General features: G+C 37.1%; 2 protein-coding genes across 2 annotated transcripts; both read right to left on the bottom strand.

Moving 5' to 3' along the window:
- Positions 1-7,981: 7,981 nt before the first annotated feature.
- Positions 7,982-9,316, bottom strand: LOC147489601 (uncharacterized). Its single transcript, XM_086574689.1, has 3 exons — positions 8,783-9,316; positions 8,483-8,711; positions 7,982-8,403 (listed from the first exon to the last, which is right to left on the bottom strand). The coding sequence occupies exons 1-3, from the start codon at positions 9,314-9,316 to the stop codon at positions 7,982-7,984; spliced, it is 1,185 nt and encodes a 394-aa protein (XP_086430815.1).
- A 2,512-nt stretch (positions 9,317-11,828) lies between these two features.
- Positions 11,829-12,332, bottom strand: LOC147489600 (pentatricopeptide repeat-containing protein At5g16860-like). Its single transcript, XM_086574688.1, has one exon. It carries the CDS (start codon positions 12,330-12,332, stop codon positions 11,829-11,831), a length of 504 nt encoding a protein of 167 aa, XP_086430814.1.
- Between the last annotated feature and the right edge of the window lie 1,877 nt (positions 12,333-14,209).

The raw sequence follows: 14,209 nt of genomic DNA, 5'->3' as shown, positions 1-14,209 counted from the left end.
GGATAGTATAAGAATTATTCTGAGATATAAATGTATGATACCTGAATAAATTATGTAACGAAAATCCTAGAACCTAGATACCACAACTCATGTGATTTGGCCCTAGTGATGGGCGTACGTGATATGATTAGCCCTTCTGGCGTTTCAGTGAATCTGAATGGCCCTTCGGGCGTAAGTAACTTGATTGGCCCTTCTGGCGTTTCAGTGAATCTGAATGGCCCTTCTGGTGTAGACGAATAGTGGCTTGATTATTTCGTTCGCAAAATTAGAACGAGACGCGCGATATTTTATGCCGAATAGTGGCAGTACTTGCATAATGGCTTTCATATGAGGGTTACCGGTGTCGCGCATCCCATTTCGGGTAGTTATGCACGAAGTGGTTCATTATGTGAGGGGAGGCATGTGGATGTACATGTTCGGCGTTGGGAAGCGATTGTGGTAGCCAGGGAAACTAGGTAAGACATAGATACGACGTGATTTTAGGGACATGCAAAGAAAACCTTAAATAATATAATTATGGTAATATGTTGGTTAATAAAATATCTTTAAATATATAAATGTATAGGGTTTTGCATAATGGTGGGTCAAACTAACTACTTGTGCAGAGACGACCCACTCTGTAATTGAGCATGAAATACGGTAAGTATAGAAAATGGTTGGCTGGTTATTAGTTTAGTTAGAACCTAAGGCGCCTCGGTGGAGGAACTAAATACCTTTTTATTATGCATATGGTTTGTTGTGTAGTTAGTGGGAAGTTAAGGCGCCTCAGTGGAGGAACTACAAGCCTTACTTATTGTAGTTAAGAATGTCGTATTAGTTGTTGGGAGTTAAGGCGCCTCAGTGGAGGAACTAACTGCCTTATGGATTGTGTATGTATATATATAAGTATATGTTCTATTTTAGAGCTACTCACAACAACATTTTTATAATGCTGGCCCGATTTGCATGTTTGCTTATCGGGTGTGTTCATTAAATGAACATAGTTGATAAGTCTTGACAGGTTTAGTGTTGAAGAAGGTTGGTTGCTGCTTGTGGTTTGCGTTAGCGTTGCATTTCAGGATATGTTTTGTTTTCCCTTGAGGTGATATAGATTTTCAATTGAGACAATGTTATTTGTATTTTTATTTGTAATTTTAAATAAAGAGTTATTGAAAAGAGATTTGTAACCTAATCTTATTTGTGAATTTTTGTAATGAAGAGGACTTTTGTTTAAGTTGAAATTTTTATTGGTTTTAATTATCCGCATATTTAAACTATTTATGGGTTTTTGGAAGTGGAGAGTGCGTCACACCTCGAAAATCGAAGAGTCGGGAACAAATATTGTTTTTCCGAATTCTGTCGAAATTCGGGGTGTGACATTATACCTCTATTGTAAACCCAAGAATTAAACCAACTTAAATCAAAACCCCAAGTCGCATATACAAACAATTATTTCAAAAAGTTTACTATCTTTGCTCCTAACTCAACTAACATGATTCCCAGTTCTTGTGCTAAAAGCACCGTCACTCGATCCACGTGTCAGAAGAGTTTCCTAGTGAGCTGGTAGAAACCTATCCTCGTATCAAAAGAAAATTACATAAACTGTATTCTTAAACAACCAGACATCAAGCCTTATATAAAAGACAGCACAATAACCAACGTTAATCTATATAAAAGACATGCATTCATACATATAGTGAATTCTAATTCAAAATATCATACATGTAGCGAATTCTAATTCAAAATATCATTCTAAAATATCCAAAAGACACAAGTTAACGGCCTACATTCTACTGCTCGATCTACTTCCCTGAATCCTGAAGCTTTCTCATAAGCCATGCATACTTAAACTGAGGATTATTGATCCCCAAAAAAATCTTGAGCAACTGCTCATTCTTTCCCAACAAATCAAAGGCCCTCAACAAAGTCTACATTTTGCTAGAAACAAAACATAGCTAGAAACAGGAACAGAAGAGATGTTTGTGTACAAATTTCTTCCCTGCTTGGAGTTTTGTGTGTTGTTGTAGGGGCAGAGGTATCCGAAGGAAAATCTACCTAGGGATGCAGCTCAGACTTTAAAACATGAATCTTTGGCTAAACCGCAAAAGAGAATGCAAGTGATATGCAACATTGTTAAAGAAAAGAATGGACCATGTGGGTATGTAACACTAACACTCATCTTGTTAATCTCAATTTTTGTGAAACTTTCTCATGTCAGGGCTCCATTTGTTTTTCCTTACACTGATCGTCCTTTTATAGGGGGAAATTGCCGAAAACTTTCAACTCTCAGTAAAAACAGAGATGACGGTATGACTGATGAACAAAGACTATTAGAAAGGGAGCGTCGCAGAATCCGTGACGAACAGAGAAGAAAAAATTTGAGTGATGAACAAAGAGCTTTAGAAAAAGAACAACGTCGTACACGTGAGAGACAATGTAGGAATAACATGAATAATGAACAAAGAGCTGTTGAAATGGAACGTCGGAGAATACGCGAGAGGCAACATAGACAGAATATGGATGATGAGCAGAGATCTAAGGGCGAGGGAAAGACGGACGTCCGTGAGATAAGCAACGGAGGGAAAATATGAATGAGGAACAAAGAGCTCAAGAAAGAGAAAGAAGACGATCGTATGAACAAAGGAAAAGAGGAAATGTAATGAATGAGCAAGTCGTTAGTCGGAGAAAACAACGAGCACAAGCAACCAATCAGAATGACGAAATAAGTAAGGCTGGACTAGGTAAATATTAGAATATGTTAGTATTAGTATATGTCCAATATGGAAAGTCTCATGTTTCTATAAGTGTGGACATCCATATCTAGTAGTTGCTATTATCATATTTTAGGTTAGTATAAGTATGTAACTCTGGATAGAGAACAAACTCTTTCTCAACCTAAGAACTCTTTAACCCTAATCAATCTCTAGTCTTCTTTGGTCTTCTTCTTGGTGCCTCTAATATATCAATGTTACAACTTTCCTAGCATCACTATTAACATAGAATTTAACATGGTATCAGAGCGAGGTTCAGTGGTATGCTAGGAGAGGAATCCCTCACCAAGAAACAAAATCAAGTTTATTTAAGTTTTTCAGTATAGTATTCAAGTCAAGTTTCAAGAAGAAGAAGGATTTCTCACAAGAAGAAGTTTTTATATCTCAATTCAAGTTTCAATTTTTTCTCTGGCGAGTTTACTGTTCACGGTATTGTTCACCGGCACTGTTCACGAGTACTATTCACCGATACTGTTCACGGTACTATTCATCGTCATGTTAAAGTAAGTTTTAAAGATTCCGTTAGTGTTTAAAGTTTGTTTGAAGAATGCTAGAAGAGAGATCTGAAGTTTCTCAGTATTGGTTTCATAGTATTGTTTCGCTTCTGCAATCTACGTCTTCCGCAATCTCTCTGTCTTAGCATTGATAAGAGGGGCACAATCTCTCTGTATCCCGGAGTCTTTGGCCTTGATGAAGGCGCGCACGCGCTCATGCCTCCACACATAAGTTTTCGAGATTTTTGAAGTATCAAGCCTTTGGAAGGTAGTTTGCACTCTCATCCAGGATTGGAGGGGTATTATTGTTTGTATGCCATTATGGATGTTTGGGTTTCTAGCTTCCGTGCAGTTAGTATTGATGCCATCTTCTGTCTCAGTTTTTAGAACATGATCAAGTTGTTTGTTTGAAGTATTATAGGTGCACATGACCTCTATCTCACGAGGAATTATTCTTTCCATCTTCCACTATTCCCGAAGTTCGCAGTCATAAAAAGGCGTGACTCACCCTTCATCCTCTATAGTGAGTATTGTTTGATGCATGTTCTGTTAGAATTTTTTTTTGTGAATTGGAGTATGAGGTATAGTTTTTTGAAGTGGGCATTGGTTGGTTGTATAAGTTGGTATTTAGTTTTCTCAGTTTCAAGTTCAAGTCGGAATAGACAAGCCTTTGTATGTTTCAACAGACTTGTATATTCCAACTTGAGAGGGGGAATAGGGAGATATGAAGACATTCAGTAGTATATGAGGGAAGGAGAATATGGAGACGTATGAGGAAGAGTACTCATGTCTCCATATTCCAGCAAGCCTTGACGAACTCTTCATGACAAGGCATATCCACTATTCAGTCTTCAATATGACATCTCCACTATTGGTCTTCAAGATTCAGTAGCGATCAAGCCTCAACTATCATTATGTTTTTCGTGTAGATCAAGCCTCAACTGCAAGTATGTTTCAGGAGTACCCATAATAGTATTTTGTTAACATTAATAGTGACATTGATAGTAGCAGCCAAGAAGCGCACATCAAGTCAATGTTATTGTTTTCATTTTATATTATGACAGCCATAACAGCGAATGGAGTAAGTAGTAGCCAAGCAGCGCGCCACTAAATCGGTGTTATGATTTCAGTTTGTGACTGTGGCACACCTTCAGTATTCAGGTTAGGCCATTGCCTACACCGACAGTTTCACCTCCAGAACATCTCAACAGTTGTTCGAGTTCTTCAACTAAAGACAATTCTATGCAAAAGGAGGAGTAGTATTATTATCTTTTGTTTTTTTGTAATCCAAGTTGTAATTTGCATAGTTTGCGTAATTACAGCTTGAGGGGGAGTATTAGAATATGTTAGTATTAGTATATGTCCAATATGGAAAGTCTCATGTTTCTATAAGTGTGGACATCCATATCTAGTAGTTGCTATTATCATATTTTAGGTTAGTATAAGTATGTAACTCTGGATAGAGAACAAACTCGTTCTCAACCTAATAACTTTTTAACCCTAATCAATCTCTAGTCTTCTTTGGTCTTCTTCTTGGTGTCTCTAATATATCAATGTTACAACTCTCCTAGCATCACTACTAACATAGAATTTAACAGTAAAAATTTCATGTTATTATTTCTGTTTGTGTTAAGTTTATTATTTGGAGAAGGTACAAGTTTACGATACAAGTTTCTTATGAATCATGTTGTAGGAAACCAGAATGTGTTGTATTCCTCTGACACTACTGATGTAGATCAAATGCTTGCACTTACTAATGACAACTTACAAATAGAGGGGACGAATACAAGTGAACGTAGTTCGACAACCACTCTAGATCTTAAAGAAGGCGAAATGGTAGTATATCATGGTAATCATACAATAGGAAACCAAAATGCATTGTGTTCCAGTGAGGTTACCATTAGAAACCAGATTCTTCCACTCGTGCAATCCAAACTGCAAGTAGAGGTGACAAATACAAGTGAACAGAGCTCGACAACTGCTATAGACCATAATGAAGGTGTGAAACTTTCTCATGTTAGTGGAACCTTATTAACAGGTCTGTTTTAGATGGGAAGCAGATTGAGCGCTGGGCTATCCTTAACTTCACTTCATGTGATCACTAAAAATAGTAAAGAGAAACTGAAAGAAGGTAGTGGTTCTTACAAGGTGAAATGGGACGAGGTGGAAGCAAGTGTTGAGTAGTTGCAGAGCTACTGGAGATTCTAACCTCAAGACTAACAAAACTAAGTGAGAGAAGGAGAGATGGAGGACACAATACAGAAGCCAGAAGCTGGTTTGCAAGTGTTTCTAAATTCTGACATTCATTCTTTTTCCAGTTCACTCCTCTATTGCCTGCCTAGCTTGTTTAATATGTGTGATGTCAAGAAGAGATCAAGGTTACAAGAACCTCAAGAAAATCTGTGAAACCGAGATAGGGAACTGAGACGTAACGAAGGAGACAAAATCTGAAAGAAATCTTTGTCAGGAGAAACAGACCTTAAATCCGTCAGCAACACTACTTGCTTCTGAAAGTTTCTTAAAGTACTCTTCACAAAAAAAAAACATCTTTAAGCTATTTATGATCATACAGACACATTTCTGTTGAGAGATCATATAAAAAAGGTCAAATTTCACAATGTACCAAAATAATTCATTTCCTCAAAAACAAAAATAAATAAGAAAAACATCTCAATCAAAATAGATCAGGCTAGAAAAATCATGATTTACAAAGAAATGAAACAAACATAGACCAACCCAAATCATATATGAAATAAAAAAGAACCATTTCTACAATTTGACATTGAAAATAAAAAAAGAGAGGCCATTACTTACATTGCTTCCCTTCCATAAGTGATAGAGCCTCTTGTGCTTAGACGAAAGGGCTCTCAAAGCACTACAAGAGCAAGTAGGCTTACCCCGATGTCTATGTTTCACCATGGCAAAAGATCTTTATTATATTATTACCTTTTCTTCTTAAAGAACTCTAGAACACCAGCAGCACACACACACGCGCGCACACACACACCAACAGCACACACACACGCACACTCACACACACACACACCAGCAGCACACACACACAGGCCACTCACACAATGAGCACTCACCTACACTCACACAGCCTGCACACACAGAGACCACCACAGACACTCACACAGCCTGCACACACACAAAAGCATATAATAATTGAATTTAAACATTAAAACAAATACACATGTATAACAACATTCTATTAAATAATTTTACTAAATAGAACGAATAAAATACCAAGTTCTAGTATCCAAAAGCCACATACATTCATACATATACCAAGCTCTAATTCAAAGACTCATACACTAATATCCAAAAGACACAAGTTCAAGTCCTACATTCGACTGCTCGATCTAGTTCCCTTACTGCTGAAGCTTTCTCATAAGCCATACATATTGAAACTGAGGATTATTGATCCCCAAAAAGACCTTCAGCAACTGCTCATTCTCTCCCAACAAATCAAAGGCCCTCAACATGATATCAGGTTCCATGTTAGGAAGTGCTTCTAAAGCATCAACTAACAAGGTGGTAGGCTCAACAGGATTGAAGGCACTAGTTAGTTGACGCACTGCCTCTATCAGCTCCTTGAAATTTGGGGGTGGAGGCATGGCCTCAAGACCAAGACGATACCTCTTGCGCTTCACTAAAGGAGGGGTAGTAATGTGACGACTCCCAGCTTGTGAGGTACAACCAGCTAGCTACAAAGCTTTCACCACCTTGAGAACTATCAACATCATTTGCATTAGGATGTGGACTTGGAGGCTGACTTGACTCTTCTTCTATATTATCTGCCCCTTCATCTCCAACTTCTTCATCTAGAATCACTACTTCCTCATTGTCGTGTCTAGCATTGCCCCCTTCCTCAGTTGCCACATCACTCCCAAATACGACACAAGCTCCTCAAAATGAGGAAACATCTTCTTTCGTAGGGGCCTTGCTGTAGGATGGGCCTATAACAATAAGCAATTGCTTACAAGATATAATAATAATACGTAGTAATTTAGAGTTACAAGATAGTAAAATATATTATCTTACAATACTCTTCCCATGCCACATGATAAGCATATATATATACCTTTGGTTTGTTGGTTGTACGAAAAACTAAAACCACTAGCCTCGAGAACCGCCTTGGTAGCGAGGTAATTTTTTTTTCATTGTTTTCAGCTGAGAACGTACATTCTCACTCCCGATTGACATATTCAATCGTTGATTCACAGCCTCAGCAACCTCTTTTAAAGTCTCGGGCTTCCACCCATTGTCCGACTTCTTACCTAAACCATTTAGAGTCTTTTCTAACAAGACCTCAATTAAGATCTCATCCATCGAGGGATACCAGCGGACTTGCTTCTGCCTCGTGACAGGTGGTTTGGTCACCTCACACTCAGTCACCACATGCTTACCCTTGGATGAGTTATGACCTTGCCTATCCATAACTGTTGGAAGTATCATTAAAATACAAACAAATAAATAAAAAAAAAAAGTAATATCACATTCATTAATAATTAACAACCTCTAATAAATATTCATTAAACAAAATCATAGATAACCATTCAATTTTATCCAGTACAAACCATAATTAATACAAGCACCAATTCACTAATAAAAATTCACATTAAAAAGACAACGTGAACCATTATAAAATATAATTAAAACACTATCACATATTTAATGTGGTCCCATGGTATCTTGCCACATCATTAAAGCCAAAGCATCTCTCCAATTTGTCTAATCATGGGTAGGTACCATATCAATTTGAACTTGTTGGTCTTCATTACTATTAGTGTCATCCTTATTAATGCCCGCATCCCCATTTTCTTCATCCGAGCTCGATTCTTCGTCGGTTAACATACTATCTGGGTTTTCCTCCCTCAAGAAGTTATGGATAGCACAACATGCAAGGATTACTTTCGTGTGTACACTCGTATCATAATGAGGAGCATGCCTAAGACATGCAGATCGTTTCTTCAACAACCCGATTGTTCTCTCAACAGCCATACGCAATGACGAATGCCTAAAATTATACAACTCTTTGTAATCTTGAGCATCCTCTGTGCCTATGTCACGGAGATGATATCGTGTGCCACGAAAGGGTGTGAGGAATCCCGGGACTAATGCGAAACCAACATCCGCAATATAGTACTTCGATCCTGGGACGGTGTCATGTTAAGTTTACTATATGACATTTTCAGGTGCTAAGATAGATTATAATTATAAACCTTGACATACCAGTGGGTAAAGTAAGTTTGTGCCCAGGGCGAGATACGACACTCCTCAAGACTCGACCATCATGGGTAGAACCCTCCCATCCAGTAAGTACATAAGTAAACTTCATGTCAAACGTACAAGCAACCAACACATTTTGGCTGACGACACCCTTCCTATTATGATATCTACCCTGGTCTTCCACATCTACTTTGGTAGCAATGTGAGTACCATCAATAGCACCCACAACGTCCTAAAACCAAAAACGTTTGTTAACGACAATTTTATAAGTCAAAAGTTTAATAGGATGGATATCTCTCTAACCTGAAAATACTGATGCCATTCTTTTGTTTCCGAGCACTGCTGAGGAGAGTTTGCAGCGGTAGCATTATTGACCACTTCTCTATATAACCTCAAAACCATTTGCAATACCACATGGAAATAACAATGAACTGTTTCACATGAGCGGAAGAATTGCAACTCAATATTTTGTTGTTGCATGTCATGCCCGATTGTACACAAAAAATACGCGACTTGCTCCTCGACTGACAGATACCGGCTGTCATTAAGACCAAGTCCGTGCAAATGGAGGCAGAAGCGACAAAACATTTCTCTATTCATCCTCAACATGTTATGACAATAGTGGTCACTATCCATGTAAAACCTCCTCAACACAACACTCCGTTGCATATCCATATTTCTACGCGGTGCCCTAGGTATGGGTGTAGGTATAGCTCTAACAACCCTATGCCTAGTCATATATCTCCTATACCACCAATCGTAGTATGCCATCACAGCTTGAGCAATAATAACAACCACCAAAGTCGCAACTGCCCTACGCTCACGTGTAGTTCTCATCATTCTACACAAACTCATATAGTGTAATAATAAGTAACAACTAAATATCAAAATAACTCTCTACATAAAAGAAACATGTTCAGATTAATTATACTAATATGTTAATTAGTTACCAAAACAGCTATTCATAACAAATTTATTCACAAAATGTACAAATTGATGATGCTTCACGATAGATAGACATGAGATATCTTTTTCATCCTTTTTCTTCTTGGAATTAACAAAAATATTTTTTGGGAAAAGCTTACATATTTTTTGAGCATGTACGTACATATAAAAGCTTAAAGTGAATATATGCACGCCTAGGTTCATTGCCTCATTGGCAATATGCAACTGATATCAAAACTTGACCACAATTATTTATGATGTGATGTGAGGACACTTACTGCAATGGTAAGACAATATTAAAAAATATCTACAATATATAAGTACATAGCAATTAGACAAGATCAGGCCACTTAAGCTAACATAGGATATAAAATGCAAGCTGGCAAAAGTAGAGAACCACTAACTCCCATACAAGCAGCATCCACAGTTTTGCACACCCTAACATTAACCAAATCCTAATGTCATTAAAAACTGCACTGGCAATCTGCTCCCCCAACATCGAAAGTGGGTGAATACAAACAAAGTACACTAAACATTTGATAAGGGCCAAACACACCATTCACATCCTAACCCCTTCATTAAAAAAAACCCGATAAATTGTAACTTAAACAATAGAATAAGCATGATTTCCTTTTCCAGTACCCTACGCGCTAACAAGCCTGACTTCCACAATTTGCTAATCTAAAATAGTATATGCAAGGTTTATTACTATACTGACTTATACATTGTGGGTTTGGTGGATGGGTAAAGGTCTGCCTAACTACTAAAACCCTTGGATGCACCTACAAAGGTGAGCTACATGAATGACACTTTATTCGGAAAGACGACAACTATTTGAAAATTACTTCAGATTACTAGGTCAATTAGACCAGTGTCTCAAAATATCCAACCCGGCCTCAATAACTCCAGTCCTGAATTTGGACTCGAACCTCGTCACCTCGACTTTACCATTCAACTGCTAGTCCAAAGACCTAATATTTCTAGCTATAAATTTCACCGAGTTAATGGCATCAATTTAGACTGAATGTTGTTTCAATAAAGGACTTGACAGAGAATATTGCTTCCATCATTAGCGGGAAAAAAAGAGATTATTGCTTCCACACACACTTTTAGATGTTTTCTTGTCTCTCGTTTCTAATAACTGGTTCTAGTCGGGGTTCTAACCGAACTTTGAGAGCAAGATACAGATATGTTAGCCTTTACTAGAGCGAATGCTACAACTACGAACACACTTTTCCCATTCTTTTTCAAGAGTGTTGTAAGTGTCTCTATGAGTACTCATTTTATTATTAGCTAGTTTTACATTAAAGACTGGTTTAACCCTATATTTGATCCCCGAATTCTTGATTAACGTCTGTTTACTGCTTATGGTTTTTGTTCTATAGATTTAAATTCCAGATTCTTATTTTATATGATGCTTTTGCATTGTGATCAACTTACTGCAATTCTCCTAAACTAATAAATCTGATGACACGATGGTTTACCATTACTCGCATTCATTCTTTTATGAAACATGTTTTTTTTTTGTGTGGAAGGTGTGATTTTAGTACTGGGAGAGTGACCAAACCAATTTTCTGTCCCTAAAGTGTTTTATATTATGCATTTGTGCTGCAGATAAGCCACAATGCTTTTGATATACTACTTTAATTTATCAAAAGTTGCTTTACACAGATGAAAGGAATATATTTCCTTTCTAACAATGTACTAGTCTTCAACTTATATGATTGAGCAACCTTTAGGCAATCAGTTATCCTTTTATCTCCTTACTTTTGTTATTCTGTTCGTTCTCGTAGTTTTGAAGTCTACCTCATCTCTAAATGAGTTCAGCACCAGGGCTCAAACCATATCTCGAGGGTAGCTAAAAAAGCGCTTCTCCAAGAGACATGGTTCGAAAGGGTGCATCCTATGTCTTTCTTGGTTGGACAAACCCAACCTGCTATTCCCTACAAGTCTTTCTTCATTTTTGGAGCAAGAAGCGGAACTACAGGGGAATCAAAAATCTAATGAAAGATTTGATTGCTCAATATATAGCCACAAAAGAATTTTCTGTGGTTTTTGGCGTCATTATGGCTTTTTCCCTTTTTAGAAACAGCTGTTGTGAGTTGTGACTCGTGAGTATACCTAATGGCCTAAACACCATTACAATGAAGCAAAGAACACCAATTGTGTGTAGCAACTAGCAGCATGGCATAACGTTGCTAGTGTCATGTAATGCAATCCAATAACCCATTAAATTTCTAATATTCCCATACAATTTGTTGTAATGAATCGATGGCATAATTTATTCAATTCGTTTTTTAGTTGTGATCAATTGATGGTGTAATTTCTCTTTTTTTAGTGAAGAAGACGAAGTTTAATTGGATTTTTTTTTTTATATTGTGGGACTCTCAAATAGAAAAACAGGCTAAGGAATTTTGAAAAATCTATCGACAGAGGAATTTAACAACGAAGCAAACGACATACTACGCAGATTTCTCCTCACAAAAGCACCCACAATAGAGTTCCACGACACGACATCACTAACCCCTCTTTGAGACACTTCATCAAACACTTTTACCGCCTCATCAAGCTCGCCACACCGAGCATACATGGCCACCAAAGCATTACAAACAAACACATCTTTAAACAAACAGCTCCGAACAGCATACCCATGCACTTGCTTTCCTTGCATTAATGCCCCGACAGAAGCACAAGCCAGAAGAATATTAACAAGACTCGCCACATCTGCCCTCAACCCCACAACCCTCGAATTCATCCCACCAAACATATTCAACGCTTTACCCACCTCCCCACTCCTCACAAAAGCACTCATAATAGAGTTCCACAACACGACATCACTAATCCCTCTTTGAGACACTTCATCAAACACTTTTACCGCCTCATCAAGCTCGCCACACCGAGCATACATGGCCACTAAAGCATTACAAACAAACACATTCGACTCATACCCACTTCTACAAACAACACTATGGACCAAAACCCCACGCTAGACACACTGAATCTCCCCACAAGCTTTAAGTACAGACGGGTAAGTAAAACCATCAGGTTTCCAGTTTAAACTAAGCATTAAACAATATAAATTAAACGCGTTATCCTGATACCCATTACTTACATCAACTTTAATAATTTGGTTCCACTAATAAACCGCATTCGAAGAAGGCGGAATGGTTTTTAGTAAGTCTACAGAATATGTATATGCATGAAAGTTTACGTAAGTTTTAATGATTTGGATTACTATATTTTTTGTTAAGTAATCTTGTTTTAATAGAAGTTGTTGGTGTATGTCTCTTATGTCGAAAAGAGACTTGCATTGTATTTTGAACATGAACATTAGATGGAATCACGTCCAAGTTATTTAATTTGTAATGGTCGTCCCTCTAGTTCTGGTTCGTATCAACATTCAACAAAGATAATTCTAGTTCGTATCAACAAATGATAATCAGTTAATCACCATTTCAAACATTCAGTAACCAACTATGTTTGTGATTTGAAAATGATTCCACCAACACACACTCATACATTAAATATTTAAATAATCACTTGTAGAGTTGTAGGCATCGCATTGAGTTTCATTATTTCAACTTTGATCAAGTAAAACTTGAAATCATTTGAGAAGCATAATGTTATTTAGTCAACTACTCAAAAGATCATGCATATGAAAAAGAGAGAATATACAAACCTGATGAGCATATTTCTCCTCTTGTAGGAATTGTCGGCGGCTTGAGAGATCCTCCTCTTGTAGGAACTGTCGGCGGCTTGAGAGAGAGAGTGTGTAGTTGAGAGAATGCGATTTTGATTTGTCAAAATTAGGGTCAAAGCGAGAAAATTTTGAGAGTTTTTCTCCAGCAAAATATATCCAGCTCCCACCTGGATAAATTTTTCCCGCATGAAGTGAGAAAATATGGTCACGTGCCTGATTTGCCGGCAAATGTTATTTCTTTTTGCCGGACCAGTATTTAACAACAAGCAGCGGCAAATGGGCTTTTATCACGAGAAAATGTTGATTTGCCACGGGAAAACCAGTTATCAAGCAGCCCCTAAGTGAAATCCTCTCCAGTTATCAAGCAACCCCTAAGTGAAATCCTCTCCAGCTGTTGACAGGAAAGTTTCCTTTTGACCTGTACATACGCCACTCTGCACTATTCACAAAGATTTGCCATCTAAACTGCACACAAAAAAAACCCACTACTCTGCACTATTGACAAAATATCCAATCATTATGATATCAAGCATAGTACAAAATATCGCAATATGTTGGGATATATATCGATATTTCAGTAAAGGATAAATAAATATCGCGATATGTTTAGAGATATTTACAACTGCAAATATCGATAATATTATCGATATTTTAGGATATATTGCGATATTTTGTGTATGTAACAATTTTATTTAATATTTAACATTATATTTCAAATAAATATAAATTATATATCATGATATATCAATAAATATCCATAATATTCACGATATTTGTCGATATTTTAGATATATCAACGATATTTGTATATGAAACAATATCAAATATCCCCAAAGAGAAGGATATATCCACGATACATATTTATAAAAAATTAGAAATTGATATTTTGCCATATCATGATATTTTGTACTATGATATCAAGTGTCCACAAATTACATATGTATATTAACCGCCGCAAATTAAATCTCTCTCTCTCAATCAAAACTCTACACTCACACTCACTTAGCTTTATTTCGTCCTAATTCAGATATAAAAATCCCTTAATCATCATCTTCTCTATCTTTCAAATTTTAATCACAATTGGT

The sequence above is a fragment of the Coptis chinensis genome, chromosome 7 (assembly GCF_015680905.1).
Source record: "Coptis chinensis isolate HL-2020 chromosome 7, ASM1568090v1, whole genome shotgun sequence".
Taxonomy (NCBI): Eukaryota; Viridiplantae; Streptophyta; class Magnoliopsida; order Ranunculales; family Ranunculaceae; genus Coptis; species Coptis chinensis.
This window is presented reverse-complemented; position numbering and strand designations above follow the sequence as displayed.

Bases quoted from the DNA above. Each gene is read 5' to 3' on its own strand.
- LOC147489600 (XM_086574688.1), bottom strand. From the start codon at position 12,332: ATGTATGCTCGGTGTGGCGAGCTTGATGAGGCGGTAAAAGTGTTTGAT.
- LOC147489601 (XM_086574689.1), bottom strand. From the start codon at position 9,316: ATGAGAACTACACGTGAGCGTAGGGCAGTTGCGACTTTGGTGGTTGTT. The intron at 8,712-8,782 runs GTTAGAGAGATA...TTTTGGTTTTAG, and splicing joins AATGGCATCAGTATTTTCAG to GACGTTGTGGGTGCTATTGA. The intron at 8,404-8,482 runs GTATGTCAAGGT...ACACCGTCCCAG, and splicing joins CAAACTTACTTTACCCACTG to GATCGAAGTACTATATTGCG.